Source organism: Astatotilapia calliptera, chromosome 1, assembly GCF_964374335.1.
Source record: "Astatotilapia calliptera chromosome 1, fAstCal68.1, whole genome shotgun sequence".
In the NCBI taxonomy this organism is placed as follows: domain Eukaryota; kingdom Metazoa; phylum Chordata; class Actinopteri; order Cichliformes; family Cichlidae; genus Astatotilapia; species Astatotilapia calliptera.
The window spans coordinates 5,072,810-5,091,698 of NC_137422.1; the positions used below are offsets into that span (position 1 = coordinate 5,072,810).

Sequence of the window (18,889 nt, forward strand, 5' to 3'; positions counted from 1 at the left end):
GCCTCTCACAAATGAATATGTTTGATCTAAAGCAGCTCTTCGTTTTGGACCATCCTGCTTCCTTTTAGATTTTGTTAGGGATGAGGTTCTTACATAACTTTAAAGTTATTGTCAAGTATGATGTTGCATAGCAACTGGAGCAATTTTTGTGTATGATTACTCACAGTTGCACTACCAATACCTGTCTCTGTGCTTCATGCTTGAAAAGATATATCAGACTTTATTATAATCTGTTTTATCTTAACTGAAAAGTCATTTATGACGGGGGGGTTTTTTTTGCACAAACTGTGGTAGCGCCTGATTAACCGCACTGTCTGTCCAGTTATCTGCAGCTTAGCTTCATGTCGGCCCCTTCGAGCTCCTTACCAAATACAGTAGAAAGGTAAAAGCTGAGTTACATCACCAGCAGTCCTGAGCTTCAATCTTAAACGTCAGAGGATAATTATCCAATGCTGAATGAGCCTGAGATTGATTATTTTTAGTGGTTAGAGTCTTGGGTGTAGTTAAGCTCTGCCTTTTCTTTCTCTCTCTTTCTGTTCAGCCGCCTGCTACTGTAGCTGTGCATGCATTTTAATGCCTTTGCCCCCAAGCTGTATAGTGTCAACAGAACACTGTCGCTGCATGAAAAACTGGCACATTTCTTACAGCTTTTTCTGTCTCCACCTAAAGTTAAAGTTTAAACTTTGTGCCAGTGGTGTTTAATTACTCTCAGGCACAGTGTGTTATTCAAAGCGCAGTGGTTTGTTCTACCCCTCACATTCCTTAAAGCCTTTTTTCGGTCAATAACAGGATTGCAGAGGCAGTCTGCCTGCTTGCTACAGACATGGAAGAACCACGGGGACGTTGTTCGCTGCCCCGTGGACGTTTTCCTCTAATTAACATTCAAGTTCAGGCACAATCCAGGTTGTGATGTTGAACTGTTATTGCATCAAGGAGGCAGAAACACCTGCCTTTAATCATCTTCCTCTGTGGGTTTACACAAGAATAGAAAGTGATGATTTAATAAATTAGTGAGTGGTTGAATAATGAATCAATGCTCCGGCTGTATGACAAGCCCTTTAATGTCGATATGACAGCACAGTGGAAAACAGGGTTAAAACTGCGTGTCCACAATTGCGTTTTAATGCGTGTCAGTGTGTGCGCTCACACACACACGCTCAGACATCTTAGGTTCGTTTATGAGTCTGGAATAAAATCTTCTTGAAGGCCCTTCTGAAGTCTCTGTTAAAAATGGTGTAGATGATGGGGTTCAGGCAGCTGTTGCAGTACCCGATCCAGAAGAAGAGGTTGAAGAGAGTATCAGGGATGATGCAGTTCTCCCTGCAGACAGCGTGGAGGCTGTAAGTGAAGAAAAACGGGAACCAGCAGAGGACAAATACGCCCATCACCACTGCCAGGACAAATGTGAAGCGCTTCTCCCTCATTTGAGCCACTTTGTTTTTGGATAGAGACGCGTGTCTGCTGCGGACGGGCACCGGAGACGGGAGAAGGAAATGGTTGGAGCCGTGGTCCGATGATGCCCACGATATGGAGGCACAGGAAGGAGGGGGCACAGAAGGAGGGGGTTTCAAACTGTTTGCTGCTCCCTCCGCGTCCTTTCCCTCATCTGTTTTCATCCTCCCACCGCCTCTCCTGGGGAAGCGGAGCGATGAGGAAAAGGACAAGGATGTTTTTATTTCACCTTGGCAGCTCCGTTCCTCTAAGTCGATCTCATCCAGCTCTCCTCTCCTGTGAGTGCTGCTGTTGCTGTCGATGTTGGAAGAACTGTGTCGGGCGGGGGGCCGCGGGCTGTCCAGCTCATACTGAGGACAGCCCTTCCTTTGGCAAACCCTGGACGTGCCCACGAAACACGTCTCGGACTGCGACGGCTGCCGCTCCATCACGTTCTTCGCCACGAACACGGTGGAGGCCCGCTGCTTAGCAACGCGGTATATCTTACAGTAAACGAGTATCATGATGACTCCCGGGGCGAAGAAGGACACCAGGCAGGAGGAGAGGATGTACCATGTCTGGTTGTTGAGGAGACACTCCTGTGTGTGCGTGTTATTCTCCCCGTACGTCCCCAGATCCTCTTTGTGGGTCATTAGCAGCGGTGGGGACGAGATGACAATAGATATGAGCCACACGATGCTGATCATCGTTTTGATCCGCCGGGGAGTACGTTTGCGGTTGTAGCTCACCGCTTTGGTGACGGACCAGTATCGGTCAAGGCTGATGGCACACAGGTGGACAATGGAGGAAGTGCAAAAGAGGACGTCCAGAGCCAGGTAGAAGGAGCACCAGGTGGAACCAAAGTACCAGTAGCCCATGACCTGGAAGGAGGACAAAGTGATTAAGACGTGTACGAAGAAAAGTGCTTATTCCTCAATCAGCATCTGTCAGCAGGGAATCGCTTAATCGAATATTTCACTGCAGTATAAATATTCTGTCAAAACCTCATAACTGCCACACTGGCTGCTGCTTTTTTACTCTGGAGGCTCTTACGGCAGCTGCTGCTCTGGTCTTCCTCCAGCCAGTTCAAAACAGTAATCTTTTCCCAGAAATATTCATCAACCCCCCCCCCAGCTTCTGCTAGCACCAAGTCTGTCCTTTTCCAATGTCCCTTTTCATCTGCCCTCATGTACTTCAGTTTTTTATGACCTGCTTGGTAAAAACAAAAAGTAGCACATGTTACCCTGTTGCACTCCTAGTTTATCGATTTAGAGGTGTGAAATGAGCCTGCATGTTAGATGAGGGTTAAAATAAATTGACTGTTTTTATTTGCACAGCACACAATCATAAACAGCAATTCCTAAAACTGGGCCAACAGTTCTTCTTACTTTTCAAGCTGCTGATCATAGCTGTGGCAGACTGAAATAACAGAATACAGCAGGATCTTTAAGTGCAGTAAACAGAAAGACAGACAGCGAGATAAATGGGAGGGAAAGCCACAAAAGTCCAGGAGCACAAATCAGTAGTTTCATTTCAACACTATTGTTGTTAAACTGTAAATCTTTATATGGAAGGATCACCATGGAATATTCCATCGTTTTTCTTTGAACATCGTACTTCTTGAATTTCAGGCGGCGGGGTGAAGCTGGCTTCAAGAACAGATAAACAGTTATGAAGATAAGCACTCAGCCGTAGACTGAGGTGTAAGCTCAACATTTCTCACAGATTCCATTTATACACAAGACACAAGCGCACTTTAAAAGTGTTGCAAACATCTCATTTTATGAAATGCCTTTTCTGTAAATTGCCTAACTTCTAATAATTAATAGATTAGTACAATCGTCTGTCTCTCCAGTGAGTCTCCCGTCACATTGAAAGACTCCAACATGTTGGACTGCAGCTGGAGCCTGTACTCCTTGTTCTGTTCATTAGCCTCCGAGTGCCTAGCGAAGCACCGTGTGGTTGATGGTTAGAATGGCCCCCTTCTCATCTCCACCAACTGCAGTCCAAGACAACAACATCAAAGACCACTGTAACCATGACCATCCATCAGCAGGGAACATAAGCCATGCTAGACGGTTAAAATAAGGGCTTGGTAGTTAACTGGTAAGTCTACATATTAGTGCAGTTTCTTTGTGTTCTCTCCAGTCTCATCTCTTTTCCTTGTCAGAGTACCTGGTACAATAGCCGTGTCCAAATTCAGAGGCTGCATCTTCCTGAGGACCCGGCCTTCGCAGTCTACGTGGGCCGGGTCCTCCGAAGGCCAGGTAGGCCAGAAGTGAGTGGCTGTGAAATTGGACGGTCTAGCCAATAACATTTTTAAGTTATCTAAGTGACTTATGTATCATGTTTAACCTGAGTAGTGAAAGACCGCAGGGGTCTGAAAACGATTTGCCGGGACTTCGCCGTTCTCGCCGGCTCTAGCGAGCCTTGAACCCCCGGCAAGCTATTGAGCTGGTGGGTAACAGACGTCTCCAAAAACGTCTGAGCACTTTTACAAATATGTGATTTGAAGTTTACACAGCAACATTTTCACTTGAAAATATCTTAAAAGTTTATTTTGTGACCCAGAAAGAGTAATAAGAGTAATATTAAAACTAAGTAGCTGCCGCCATTGTTGGAAACTGGAATTGGCCGTCTGAGCCACGCTATGAATCCCACGAGGGATACACCCGACCCATCCTTCAAATCTGGGGAAAAGGAGGACGCAAATTTGGACCGCCTTCATCGCGTCGCTGTGATGTAATCGACCTGGATGCAGCCCATGAATTTGGACACCCCCAATAACTCCCCTCATAACTCCACCCATCCTTCAGCTGAAGAAAGAAGTAGCAGACGAGACTAGGTAAGAACTAGTTACAATGTAACCAGTTAAGTAGGAGACTAAAGACGGCTCAAAGTACCAGGATGACGGTGGTGTGAGAGTGAATACAAAGACCTGAGCAGGAAGGAACAGAAAGTACTACAGATATGAAGCCATGTCTAACACAATACAGCTGCAGGATCATTTCAAGGAATAATAGCTAAAGAAAAGCAGGAACAAAGCACCAGGTAGTTATTGCTGAGAGCAGAGGAGAACATCAGAGTGGATTCAGCAGCTACACATCAAACAGGTGCCTCCGAACTTGAGCGAGGGGAAACAATTAATTAAATTGTTCAGAATTATCTGTCACGTTTTTTAACAAGCCAAGATGTTGACAGTCTACTTCTCACACGTTTTCATGCAGAATGCTAGAGAGCGTCTCTTCATTACTCAGTAAGACGTTCAAATTCATTTCATGTTTCCAGCTCAAAGGACAATAAACACTTCCAAGTAAAACATGAACGCTTCTCCATATCAGCCATGACTGGGCTTCCCCGCTCAGTTACTCAGTGATAATATCATGGTCCAGGCTGTCCGTAGGTGTGTAAGGTGTGTTTTTTCTACTTCCTGTCTACCTCGCCTGCCTCTCCTCACCTGCAGGTCATCGGCAGTACTTAAGGAGCAGCTCAGACCTTCACTCTTCGCCAGATCGTCGGCTACTCTGTAGCGGTAAATTAGCCCTAATGGTCGGTTTGACCTTTGTTACTTCCTGTGAGACGGACATCTTATTTTATTAGGATCCTCTATCCAACAAGAATGGGTCAACACTCGTCTTCCTGCAGCAACTGTCCCTTTAGTTCCCAAACATTTACTGACCGATGTTTCAAAGATGGGAGATGTTAGACTGTGGTAACCATGGCTCCGTGTGAGCATCTTTAGCTGTTTTGTGTTATTACCATCAAAAACAAAATGACTCAAAATGCTTCATTTTCTCAATTGAACCATTTGATGGTTTCTATGTTCTGTTGTAAATAACATGGGTTTATGAGATTCTGCAAAAAGAGCATTCTCTCTAACGTGAATAAAAAAAATCCACACGTCCACCACCAAAAATAATGATATTAAAAATGTACCTGAAGTTACACCAACAGGCACCTCTGTGTGTTTGCACCCAGCACATGTTTCAGTACTCACTGGTATTACTTATACAGGTTTTTCCTGCAAACTCAGGGGTTTTCACAACAAGCCACATGCTCCCATACCCACGATGCATCATTCGATCCCTTTAAGACCTTTCTAACTAACCCTCACACACACATGCACACTCACAATCTGAGAGATGCATCGGGGGTTTGGTACATTACCTTGCCCATTAAGGATTGGATGAGGCTCAGCTCCAATAATTGACCTTTGGTGTAGTAGATGACCTGCTCTACTTCCTCAGTCACAGGAGGAATCGATAACCCTCTGAGGTCTACATCAGCGTACTGAAGGCGGTGATCCTGACCCTCGCTCTAACCGAACACTACACTTTAAAAAAAAAACAACAAAATTGATGTTTTGGTAAATATGTGATTAGCTTTTGCTGCGTGTCAGCAAAGCGATCATGTCTTTGTTCCAGGTCTGCCAAGACTTTGCCTTTCAATAAACACAAAGCCTGCTGATTTCCTGGGGTTAGGGTTAGAGTTGTCCCTGACCTCAGAGCGTCAACATTCAGACTGCTCAATCCCAGCTTTAATTTCACACACTGCGCTCAATCCCCATCGGTGTTCGAGAAAATCTAGGAAATAATTCCATCCATGACCTTTATGCAAATGTATGAGCATGAGTGAATTTATGTGTCGGTCTTTTGTGGTGACAAGAAAGCTGTGTGCTTAGGTGAATGCACCTGAAAGAATCCAATCACAGAGATTGAGCTTCTTGTGTCGGGGCTCAGCCTTAGAGATAAGACGAGGAGATCAGTCAAAGCCACGAGGTGCTTCGGGCATCCTACTGGGATGCCTCATGGGTGTTCCTGTTGTGACGTGTTTTAGAAGGAGACCCCAGGACAGATCCAGGACACGCTGAAGAGACGGACTCTGAGCTGGGCCTTAGTATCTCCCCAGAAGAGCTGGAGGGGGTGTCAGGGCATCTTTGCTGCTGCCCTCAACATGCAGACCCCGTTAAGAAGTAGAAACTGAATGGATGGATGAAGTAAATTTGTTGCCATAAACAGCTGATGGGGCTCACACTTCCGCAGGCTGCAATTATTACAAGGAGATGAGGGAAGGATATGATTTGATTCAATGTGCTTTAATCAAAGAGTAAAAAATGGAGAAATGTCTTCAACGTTTCTTGTGTCTCAGCAGCAGAGCAGAAGCTGCTGTGAACATTACATACATTCATGTATGTTTTGTGCATTATATATCATGTATTTGTTTCTTCTGCATGCTTCAAATGTTTTGAAAATGTCTGTTTTCCTTCTGGGTATTGCAAGGTCAAATCGGAAATGCATTTTTAAAAACAAGTGGATGGAAATGCTTCTCTTGATCCACACCTGGATACTAATTCAAAAATTCAGCACCAGAAGCTCCCACCCCACATATTTACCCCCGGCTTCATTGTGATGCAGTCTTTATGTGCATGCAGTGCATGTTTTTGGCCCAATGCTGGAGGGTTCCTTTAACCCTGTCATGCATGAATTATGACAACCTCAATCAGGATTTTTTTCTTAAGTATTTATTTTCATCTTTAGCCATGAAAAGATGAATAAAGTACTTATTGTTATTGCATTGCAATTTTGAGGTACTAAAGTCACTTTGAACAGCAGCTGTAGACCTGGTCTCCAACTTCGAAGCATTCATTTCAAAAGCAACCAGTTCATTTTCACACAGTTGCATTACTGGTCATGCTGTGGTCTCCTACCAGTGTTTCCCCAGTGTCACTGAAAGCCTAAAAGCCTGCTAATAGAAAATATGTAAAAAGGTCTGCACCATGTGATTCACAGTCCTTGGATCAGTCTTTATAAGTAAACTAAAGGCTTCACTATATCTTCCACTACACTGCTTTCTTTTGTTGGCGTTTTAATCGCAGTGATTAAAAAAACCACAAGCTGCCCTTTTTCTATTTGTCATTTATCCAAGTGAATGGTAAATATGGTAAATGGCCTGTATTTGTAAAGCGCTTTACTTAGTCCCTAAGGACCCCAAAGTGCTTTACACTACATTCAGTCATCCACCCATTCACACACTGGTGTGAACATTTCACATGACTTAATTTAGAAGACTCAGTGGAGGATTCCCAGTTGTTACAGCTTTTTTCTTTGAGGTGTGAAGGTGGACACCCTCGTGAGTCTGTGAAGGTTCTCAGTCATCCAGGTCATCGTAGTCTAAGGAGCTTGGAAAGAAAAGCGTCTGGAGTTCTTTAAGTTGCTTGAAGACGTTTCACCTCTCATCCGAGAAGCTTCTTCAGGTCAAATGCTGGAGAGTCCCAGATTGACCTCAGAAAACAACATGATAGGTTGGGGCTAAGTTTCACAGCGGGTTCACCTGAAACCTTGGCTGATTGTGACCCACACCCGCTTTCACACCATGGATCGTGTGATTAGGTAGAGGATCATTAGGGGGTCCTTTGGCCCTCTTGGGGGGGACAGTCCTACAGGGTTTAACTCTGGGACTCTCCACCTTTTGACCCTAGAACTGAAGAAGCTTCTCGGATGATAGGTGAAACGTCTTCAAGCAACTTAAAGAAGTCCAGACACTTTTCTTTCCAAGCTCCTTAGACACCCCTGTGAGGTAATCCAGCTTTAAGTGAATGGTAAATGGTAAATGGCCTGTATGTGTATAGCGCTTTTCTAGTCCCTAAGGACCCCAAAGCACTTTACACAACCAGTCATCCACCCATTCACACACACATTCACACACTGGTGATGGCAAGCTACATTGTAGCCACAGCCGCCCTGGGGTGCACTGACAGAGGCGAAGTGATTCAAAATTAGTAATGCACATTTCTAAAAAATATGTTACTGTGTACATCAGCACTGAATATGAATAAATATGTGTTTGTGTTACAGTAAATTATTCAGTGTAGTGCATATCATTGCACTGCACTGAAGGTCCAACCAAGCATCAGAACGGGAGAGAAAGGAAAGAAAAGAAAACTGAGTATTTCAGAAACTGTTGATCTACTGGAATTTTTCCACACAAGCATCTATAGAGTTCACAAAGAATGGCAGGAAAAAGACAAAACATCCAGTTAGTGGCAGTTCTCTAGAAAAAAAAAAACTTTGTCTTTCCCAGAGGAGACAGCTCAGAGGAGGGGAACAGTAACTCAAACAACGACTCATTACAACCAAAGTGTGCAGAAGAGCATCTATGAATGCATCATACACTGGGCTTGGGCCACAGCAGCAGAAGACCACACCAAGTGCTAATCCTGTCAGCTAAGAGCAGTTTGCAAAGGCTCACCGAAGTGAACAATAAAAGGTTGGACAAATGTTGCCTGATCTCATGAGTCTGGATTTCTGCTGAAACGACATGAAAGCATAGATCCATCCTGCCTTGAATAAGTGGTTCGAGGTACTTATGGCGGTGATGGGAGATATTTTCTTGGCACACTTTGGCTCTTTACCAGCTGTGCGTCATTTAAATACCACAGCCCACCTGAATATTGTTGCTGACCATGTCTATCTCTTTACAGCCACAGTGTACACATCTTCTGATGGCTGCTTACAGCAGGATATGCAAATGATCCCAATCAGGTTTCTTGAACATCACAGACTTTGAGGGTCATTTCAAACAGATGAGCTACTTGGGTATGAGATTCCTATTTGATGCAATCTCGCGGTAATGGAGCGGAAAATGGGACAGACTTTGTCACAATGGTAGGAGGGCACGTTGAAATGCTGGGATGAAAAGTGTCATGATCGGCTGTGTGCTGCAGGCAGGAAAGGACCCAAAGGCAGACTCATAGGCGAGACTCAAACACAGGAATAAACTGTACAAAACTAAACTGGAAAATCTAATGAACTGAACACACAGAGACTCACACAACCATGAGGGAGATCGCAACGCCGGACAGAAGGAAACAAAGAGCTTAGACAGGGAACAACAAGGGAACAGGAAACACATGGGGAACTCAGCTGGAGACAGAAGACGCAAAGCTAAACACAACACATGAGACGAAGTACCTTCAGAGTAAGAGAAGCAAAATGCTGGGTTTTCTTGGACCATGACAAAAAGCTTTTTTTAATTCCAAAAAAATAAATTGCCTAAATAAATTTATTGGGTGACTGGACTTTAATTTAAAAAAAAAATAGTGGAGGCTTACAAATGATGCAGAATAGTTGAGTCCACAGCACAGTCTGACTGGTACTGGGCTGTACTGGCAGCTACACCTTACTCCAAGCAGTCATTTGTATTGATCGCGGCTTCAGCTGAAAACGTAGCAACGCAAGAAGCACTAAGCTGTATTATATGGTGACCCGCTCTGAGGGAAGTGAGCTTTTGTGTACTCTAATGAATGCCATCGGGAGTTATTATGTATTACTAAATAACTCCTGCAAGACCAGTGTCCTTATTAGCTGTTCTATGTCGTATGATTGCACCTGTCATACGCCTAAATCAGGCCAACATATTTTAACATACTGTAAATATTGTTTTATAAACAAGAATGGCGCTGGTGAGGTCGGCTGCCGTTGTTCCAGATCTACTGGCGTTTAGATCAACTGGCGTTGGTCGAACAGATGTGTGGCAGTCTTGCGTTTCAGTAGTTCCTACCGACAAACCAGCAAAAAAACGCCAAATGTGTCATCTGTGACACTTGTGAGGTTGTCTCAAACACACTCCGTCAGTCTTGATGCTGTTGAACAACAAAATGTTTAAAAATGTGGCGAGTTTACCTGGTGATATCCTCATGCACGACGCGATCGCAAAAACAGCAAACAAGTAACACCACGCCGTTGTTGTTCACAGGACAGCAAGAGTAAACGATCGGGAGACTCTTGTCGTCGTTATCGTTCCCCTCGCACGGTTTATTTCTCCGAATTCAGCGTTTTTGCTTCACAACTAAAGCGAGCAGTTTACTTTGTGCACTAACATGGAGTCGAGTCAACCAGCGCCACCTCTGGCCAAGTGCCACAGCCTACAGCCAGATCAACCTGTGACACATCTGCACCACGTTTGAATCAGTGTCATGCACATTTGTACCTTTCAATTGTCTCTGTTTGTGCGTCATGCAAATAAACCTTTGAAAAGAATGAAATGATATCATATATTCCTTATTGGCCTACATTTGTTCAAAATCCCAAATTATATACACAAAGTCATAGAAATCACCACTCCAATTGGTCATCATGATTTTGATATTCTCTTTTTCCATAACAATGAAATACACCTTGGACAAATATGACACATCAATATTTCATTAGTGTTGTAACATCACATGTCGTTAGCATAGTCTGCCTGTGTCTTCCCTCTGCAAACGAACATTTCAGAGTTGGTTGTTATATACAGTCTGTATAAGTGTGGTTAATCTAATAAACATTTGTAAGGAGATGGCAGTTACTGTGAATGTACTGCAGGTGATTAGTAATAAACAGTCAGACAATGACTCTGACAATCTCATTCAATCTTGCAGATTGAATGCACCTTCTGTGGAAAGTGGTACCACACAGTGTTGTGGACAAATGTTGTGGGTGCTAAATAAACAGAAAAAAGTGATCCCTGTTGTCTTTGCTTACTGATTGTTTTTAGTGTTGACAATCCACATTGCTGCCATTGCATCTGTCAACATGTTTGTGGGCAGATTTGGATGTACCAGGGGTAAGTGCAGCCACTCAGCCTCTACTCAATGTGATCATAGCAGCAGGTGCAGATGTGTCACAAGTTAATCTAGTAGTAGGCTGTGGTAGTAGTGGACTGACCTCCATTGGAGACTGCTCCAGCTGCTGTGTGATAGTGGATCTGCTACAAATTGAAGATCATAAGCAAGTTTTGGAAATTAACCCTTGTATTATGTTGAAGAACAAACAATTGACATTGATTTTGTTGCGGGTCATTTTGACCCGTACTGTGTAAATCCACTCAGAATTATCCAAAAACTGCAATAAAACAATAGCAACTTTATTTTCCATTAGATAAACATGTAGAACACAGACATACAACAGTTAGACTTTCCATAACTATTTTAGGAACAATTTGGTTTTTCGTTCTTACAAACACATTTCTTTTGAACTTGCCCAACGTTCTCAGTTTTTCAATGCTCAACATTTTCAATTTTGTCCACATGATGGACAAAATGTGCTTTCTGCAGATGTACTTCTTGCATTCCTCACAGAAAGTGCTTGTTTTCAAACAGGAATCTTCCTAACTAAGATTTAAAACAAAGGATTTCTACGTCTCCTCCAGTCTCACAAACAGATGACAAACCAAGCGACACACCTGAGTCACTGACTTTCTTAAATCCACTCACTCTCACTGGCTCTGTTTATTACTAATCACTGTGTAACTGCTGTGAATTCAAAGTAACTGCCATCTCCTTACAAATGTTCATTAGATTAACCACACTTATACAGACTGTATATAACTCCAGCCATGTTGATGGATTGCCTATATTGGCTGGAAATATTAATTTCCAGGGAAAAGACACAGACAAACGATGCTTACAGGATGTGACGTGACAACACTAATGAAATATTGATGTGTCATATTTGTCCAAGGTGTATTTCATTGTTATGGAAAAAGAGAATATCAAAATCATGATGACCAATTGGAGTGGTGATTTCTATGACTTTGTGTATATAATTTGGGATTTTGAACAAATGTAGGCCAATAAGGAATATATGATATCATTTCATTCTTTTCAAAGGTTTATTTGCATGACGCACAAACAGAGACAATTGAAAGGTACAAATGTGCATGACACTGATTCAAACGTGGTGCAGATGTGTCACAGGTTGATCTGGCTGTAGGCTGTGGCACTTGGCCAGAGGTGGCGCTGGTTGACTCGACTCCATGTTAGTGCACAAAGTAAACTGCTCGCTTTAGTTGTGAAGCAAAAACGCTGAATTCGGAGAAATAAACCGTGCGAGGGGAACGATAACGACGACAAGAGTCTCCCGATCGTTTACTCTTGCTGTCCTGTGAACAACAACGGCGTGGTGTTACTTGTTTGCTGTTTTTGCGATCGCGTCGTGCATGAGGATATCACCAGGTAAACTCGCCACATTTTTAAACATTTTGTTGTTCAACAGCATCAAGACTGACAGAGTGTGTTTGAGACAACCTCACAAGTGTCACAGATGACACATTTGGCGTTTTTTTGCTGGTTTGTCGGTAGGAACTACTGAAACGCAAGACTGCCACACATCTGTTCGACCAACGCCAGTTGATCTAAACGCCAGTAGATCTGGAACACCGTCACGACTGCTCCGACCACTTTTTCTTTGTCTTTGTTTTTTAAGTTAGTTTTCAGCGTTTCTAAATCGGCAAAATCATCACTATTGGGTACATTAGGTATGACAGTGACACTCTTGTTTCTATTGGTATACAATGTACTCACAATTCGAAGTTTTTAACTCCGGATCCGAGCTGGCCGAGTGAGATCTTGAGGGAGAACAAAGGGAAGCGACGCTCTGAGATCCCGCTCCGCTGCCTACAACACGGGACTCACGACGGGGGACATGGACCCGTACAAAGCCGCGTCATATAACGTGCGGAGGGCGGTGAAAGAGGCGAAGCAGCGCTATGGGAGGAAACTAGAGTCACAACTCCAACAGAGTGACTCTAGGAGCCTGTGGCGGGGACTAAGGACAATAACGGACTATAAAGCACCAACAACCGGTATGACGAACGCGGCCGTGACTCTGGCAGACGAGCTGAACACTTTCTTTGCTCGCTTCGAGGCTGCAGCTAAGAACTCCAACAATGCTAGTGCTAGCAGCGCTAATGGAAACGTGCTCGTCATCTCCGAGCATGAAGTAAGGAGAGCCTTCAAGAGAGTGAACACCAGGAAAGCAGCAGGACCAGACGGCATCTCAGGTTGTATCCTCAGAGACTGCGCATACCAGCTAGCTCCTGTGTTCACTGAGATATTCAACATCTCTTTATCTCAGTCGGTGATCCCCACATGCTTCAAAGAGTCCATCATTGTTCCTGTCCCGAAGAAACCCCACCCTGCTTCTCTCAATGACTATCGCCCTGTAGCCCTCACCTCAGTAGTGATGAAGTGCTTTGAACGCCTGGTCAGAGACTTCATCATTTCTTCACTACCAGACACACTGGACCCACTACAGTTCGCTTACCGTCCAAATCGTTCCACAGACGATGCCATCTCTCATCTCCTCCACACATCACTCACTCACTTGGACACTAGAAGGGGGAATTATGTTAAAATGCTCTTCATAGACTACAGCTCTGCATTTAACACCATAATTCCCTCCACACTCACCACCAAGCTGGAGCATCTGGGACTCAGCTCATCTATGTGTCAGTGGATCTCCAACTTCCTAACTGGCAGACCACAGGCAGTAAGGATGGGCGGACATGTCTCAGCCTCCACCACTCTCAGCACTGGAGCCCCCCAGGGGTGTGTTCTGAGCCCCCTGCTGTACTCTTTGTACACATATGACTGTGTGGCCACTACCAGCTCCACCACCATCATCAAGTTTGCTGACGACACCGTCGTGGTGGGCCTGATCTCTGATAACAACGAGACGGCCTACCTGAAGGAGATTAGGAATCTGGAGAACTGGTGCCAGAGGAACAACCTCCTTCTAAACGTCAGTAAGACAAAGGAGCTGATAGTGGACTTCAGCACTAAGCAGGAGAGGAACTACCAGACCCCTGTCATCAACGAGTGCCCAGTGGAGAGAGTGGACAGCTTCAAATACCTCGGAGTTCACATCACGCAGGACCTGTCATGGTCCTGTCACATCAACACCGTGGTGAAAAAGGCCCGACAGCATCTCTACCACCTCAGACGCTGGAGAGACTTCCAACTGCCCTCCAAGGTGCTCAGGAACTTTTACTCGTGCACCATAGAGAGCATCCTGACGGGAAACATCTTAACCTGGTTCGGGAACAGCACCATGCAGGACAGACGAGCTCTACAGAGGGTTGTGCGATCAGCTGAGCGCACCATCCGCTCCGAGCTCCCTGACCTGCACTCAATCTACAGCAGGCGGTGCCGGACCAAGGCCAGGAAGATCGTGAAGGACCTCAGCCATCCCAACAACAGACTGTTCTCTCTGCTGAGGTCAGGAAAGCGATTCCGCTCCCTGAAGACCAACACAGAGAGACTAAGGAGGAGCTTCTTCCCGCAGGCGATACGGTCTCTCAATCACACCACCACACAGTCCTGACCCACACATACAGTTCTTACACACACACTGGACTTTCTGGACATTGTTTTTGCACAACACTGGTCACTATATTCTTCATTTCCAGTTAATACTTGTACAGCTGCTGTTATTGTGTATATATTTATTTATATTTATATTTCTTCATACATTCTTATATAGTTCTATATTGTGTATTTTGTTGTACAGTTATTTTATTTTCAACTTTAATTTATATATTTTATCTTATTCTTCCCAGTTAAATTTACCCTTCATTCTAATTTGTGTTATACAGTTATTTCATTTTTAACCTTAATTTATATTTTATTCCTTCCTAGTTAAATTTACCCTTTTTAATTTTTATATTTATTTCCTATCTTATTCATAGCCTTTTCCTTTTTTGTTTTCTTTAGGTCACGAGCAGTTGTCCAAGCATTTCACTACATATCGTACTGTGTATGACTGTGTACATGACAAATAAAATTTGAATTTTAATTTTGAGTTTGGACTTAACATTTATCAACATGATGACATGATTTACTGTTATTATGGCGTGCCTTAGGACGCATTATCAATGCGGTTTGGCCTCTGATGTACCTCATCACCAAACAGCACAAGGCTGCAAGCTCACGGGGCTCGGATCAGTCCCGTACGCTTGGTACTTGCAGAGGGTCATTCTGTATAGCAGCCAGTGAGCACAGAGTGAGAGGATGATGAAAGTGAAGAGAGAGGGGAGAATGGAGGGTGCCCTGAGGGTGACAATAAGGATGAGCAGGGGACAGAGAGAAAAATAGGATAGCTTTTTTTTAGGCTTTTTATATCATGGAAATCATAAATACTCAAATGAAAATGAAGAAAATCATGTTCTCTTAACCTTGATACTCCCAGTGAAACTCATTTAACCATCAAATAATTGTAGACTGCAGTATGTTGAGAAATGAAAGGAAAGGGCTGCACAGAGACTACTCATCTGTCGGCAGACTCAGCGTTGCAGGAGCTCTGTGGTGAGCCCCTGCGTTGGTGCAGTGAACACTGTATTTTTTCACAAGAGAAGAATCGAGATGGAGAGAAACCTCCAGACCAAGTTTGAACAACATCTAAAATTATTGGACTTTCAGAGATTTGACCTGATCGGCGCTAATACAGCTATTAATTCTTGTTTGTAAACAGACAAGGAACAGGAACCGAATACATAGAAAACTGTGTGAACTTGGAACTACAAAACAGTCGCCTCACCTCATTGGCTAGGGAGAAGGGGATGACCAGAGTTGCCACCAGTATGTCCGCTGAAGCCAGAGACACCAGGAAAAGGTTCTGAGGTGCCCTCAGGGCTCGACTGGTGAACACCGCCACCACGACCAGCACGTTCCCCACCACAGTCCCCAGGATGATGACCGTGACCACCAGCACGATAAACACCGACGCCACCTGCGAGTGAGGAGGTAGAGGAGGAGATCTGGACGAGCCAGAGGACGCCTGGCTGACATTCTCCAGAGAAGAGTTTGGTATCAACGTGGCCGGCGTGGTGGCCGTTACAGGCGTCAACGCCTCCGATGCTTCCATCCTGCTTAAACCACTGACGTTGTGATCTCCATTTTCACTGAAGACCAGTGCATGTGTCTTTATGTCACAAAAAAAAAAAACAGCAAAAACACAGAAATGTCCCCCAAATATCTTCACCAACTTCCAAATATTAAAGTTTCAAAAAAAAGAAAAAAAAAGATGATTTGTCTCTTGACAAAAATCGATTTCTGTCATTCTCACAGGACGATAACTATCCTGAATATTTCATACTATTATCCTCTGAAACATGCAGCTTGATATCAGTGGTCGTGCCCAAACACACTCTGCCACTACATGAAGGGTTTGCATGAGAAATTTCATTAAGAAAATCCCGTCTTCTAAAGTCCCCACTTTTAAATTTTATATAAAAGCTACAGACTGACCTGTTTAACTCCAGTGAGCTGAAGGAACGAAGACAAGCATATGGCTGCGTGCTCTAGTTGGAGTGAGGACAGAAAGCCTATTTGGGATGCATGGTACCCTCATTCTGCTGCACTGGGAAAACAACCAGCAGCTGAAAAGTGGAGGGAAAAAAATACTCAAAAGAAAAGATTAAATCTTTAAAAATAAAAAAAGAGTCAAGAAAAAAAAGCAGGTCCTCACTTTCATGCGAGTTATTGCTGAGCTGAGTGACGGTGCTGCTGCCGCTGCTGCCGCTGCTGCTCACTAAGTCGGTGCTGCTGGAATAGAGAAGAGAGGAGGAGGAGAGAGAGATGAAAAGAAGAAAGACTTGGACAGGAGCGAGAGAGAGGAAGAGGTGTTTGAAGGAGAAGAGGCAAGGAAAGAGCAAAGGAGTGAGACAGAAACGATGGATGAAGTGTGAGAGTGTGGGAGGAGGGAAAAGGGGAACACGGGGAGATATAGGAATGGGGAATGAAAAGGAAACTAATGAAGCTAGAGAGAGCAAGAAGAAGAAGAAGATGAAGATGAGATGAAAGAGGGGAACTGGAATTGGGAGGAAACTGAAAATAAGGGATAGTTAAAAAGAAAAGAAAGGGGAGAGGGGAAATGAAGGGTAAAGATGAACAGACAAAACAGGAAACAGAAAAGAAATGAGAAGGTGTAGAAAAAGGAAAGACTGCAGGGGCCTGTGGAGGAAAGAGGAAAAAGGAAGGATGAATGGCAGGAAGAAGAGGGGAGGAGAGGCGAGAAGAACAAGAGTAGTTATGTAAGAAAAAATAAAGACAGAGAAAAGGGAAAAAACAGAGGGGAAAGAACGGACAGGAAGATGAGGAAAACCGGGCAAAGCAGACAAGTGAAGACTGGAAGACAGGAAGAGATGAGGAAAACTATGACAGGCTCAAGAAAGAAGAGAGAAGGAAGTGGGAGGAGTAAGGAACTGAGTGTGAAGGAAGCAAAGAGAGAAAGGGAGAGTGGAAAGTGGGCAGAAGAGAAAGAAAAGAGGGGAGAGAAAGGAGAGGAGGTAGAGAAGGAAATGGAAAGGAGCCTCGGAGAAAAGAGAGAAAGAAGAGTTGTGACAAGTTCTGAGTGCTCATCAGTTTCCATTTATCCTGAGATGAGAGAAGTCAGAGCAAGGAGCCTTTTACTTAATCACTGATGCTCTTAATTTAGCTGCCTGGCACTGAGCGCTCACATGTAGGCAGATCGACCAGAATCCGCCTGCACTGTGGTTACACTTCTCCTGCATGTGAATGCAACTCACCACAGTGACACTCGCACGCCTTTCACACCAGCGTCAGAGGTGGCTGAACTGTCACAGCCATGCGTGACAGGAATCCATGCAGGGAGGTAATCCTGTGGTGCCACGGCCCGTGGGCACCTTTACAGTGGATACATACAGTCTGTCTTCTTGCTCTTACTGCCTCGCTGCATCAACATCATCAGGGATTCCTGAGGGAGCGTTCATATTAGCCACGTTTGGAGCCGTTTATTCAACCTGTGGGGCTTTAGGTCATTGAGAATAATGAATCTTCATGGAGGGAAATTAACGCATCACCACCAAATGCATTGTTGGTGGTGCTGTTCCATATGTGCTCTTCAAGCTAGCAAAGAGTGTTCATCCTCTCCCAAGTCCAAAGCCCCATTTTGCTTTTTATTTTTTGAAGTGGTCCAGATCCACACAGAAATGTAGTGGTTTCTTTATTTACCCGTGCTCCTCCTACCTACCAAGTTTGATCAGATTTGGCTTGGTAGATTTTGGCCAACAAACAGACAAATGGCAGTGATCGCCTACTTCTATTCTCTCCCTGGCAGAGGACGGAAAGAACAAGCCCAGGATCTGAGACACAGGGAGTGTTTCTGTTCACATCAGGCACTGAGAGCTGACTAAACAACCCCCAGAATCACTCCACCATGTATGCTAACATACTTGTATATATATAATGTGATAGTGTCCTTTTCCTAATTGTTGTAGGATACTAGATGTAGTGTTCCTGCTTCCACAACCTGCATTGAATCAGTGTGTTGCAGGTGATACTGATTGTACCATAGTTTAGCCATTTAACACACAGCACACCTTTCAGTTACTGAAGACAAATATTGAATTTACAGTAAATCCCTCAGAACAAACCACAGTATTCATGACATGCTGTGGTTTCCTCCCATACACACCAGAGCACGAGAGCTTAGTGTGGATCCAACTTGGAAAAACACAGTGATGCTCATACAATAGTGGCTTCTTCATTAAAAGTCAAACTCCCCCGAAACACTCATACTGTTGTTTCTTGCACACAAGAAAGCCACAATTCTTCTCACTCCAAGCTTGATGACTAAACTCATTGAAGAGAAAAACATCACATCATCTGCAAATAGTAGAG

General features: G+C 44.1%; 1 protein-coding gene across 1 annotated transcript; it reads right to left on the bottom strand.

The window, feature by feature from the left end:
• Positions 1–1,043: 1,043 nt before the first annotated feature.
• LOC113009376 (alpha-2Db adrenergic receptor-like) lies at positions 1,044–17,787 on the bottom strand. The gene is made up of 2 exons (XM_026147671.2): positions 15,786–17,787; positions 1,044–2,312 (listed from the first exon to the last, which is right to left on the bottom strand). The coding sequence occupies exons 1-2, from the start codon at positions 16,110–16,112 to the stop codon at positions 1,167–1,169; spliced, it is 1,473 nt and encodes a 490-aa protein (XP_026003456.1). The 5' UTR covers positions 16,113–17,787; the 3' UTR covers positions 1,044–1,166.
• Between the last annotated feature and the right edge of the window lie 1,102 nt (positions 17,788–18,889).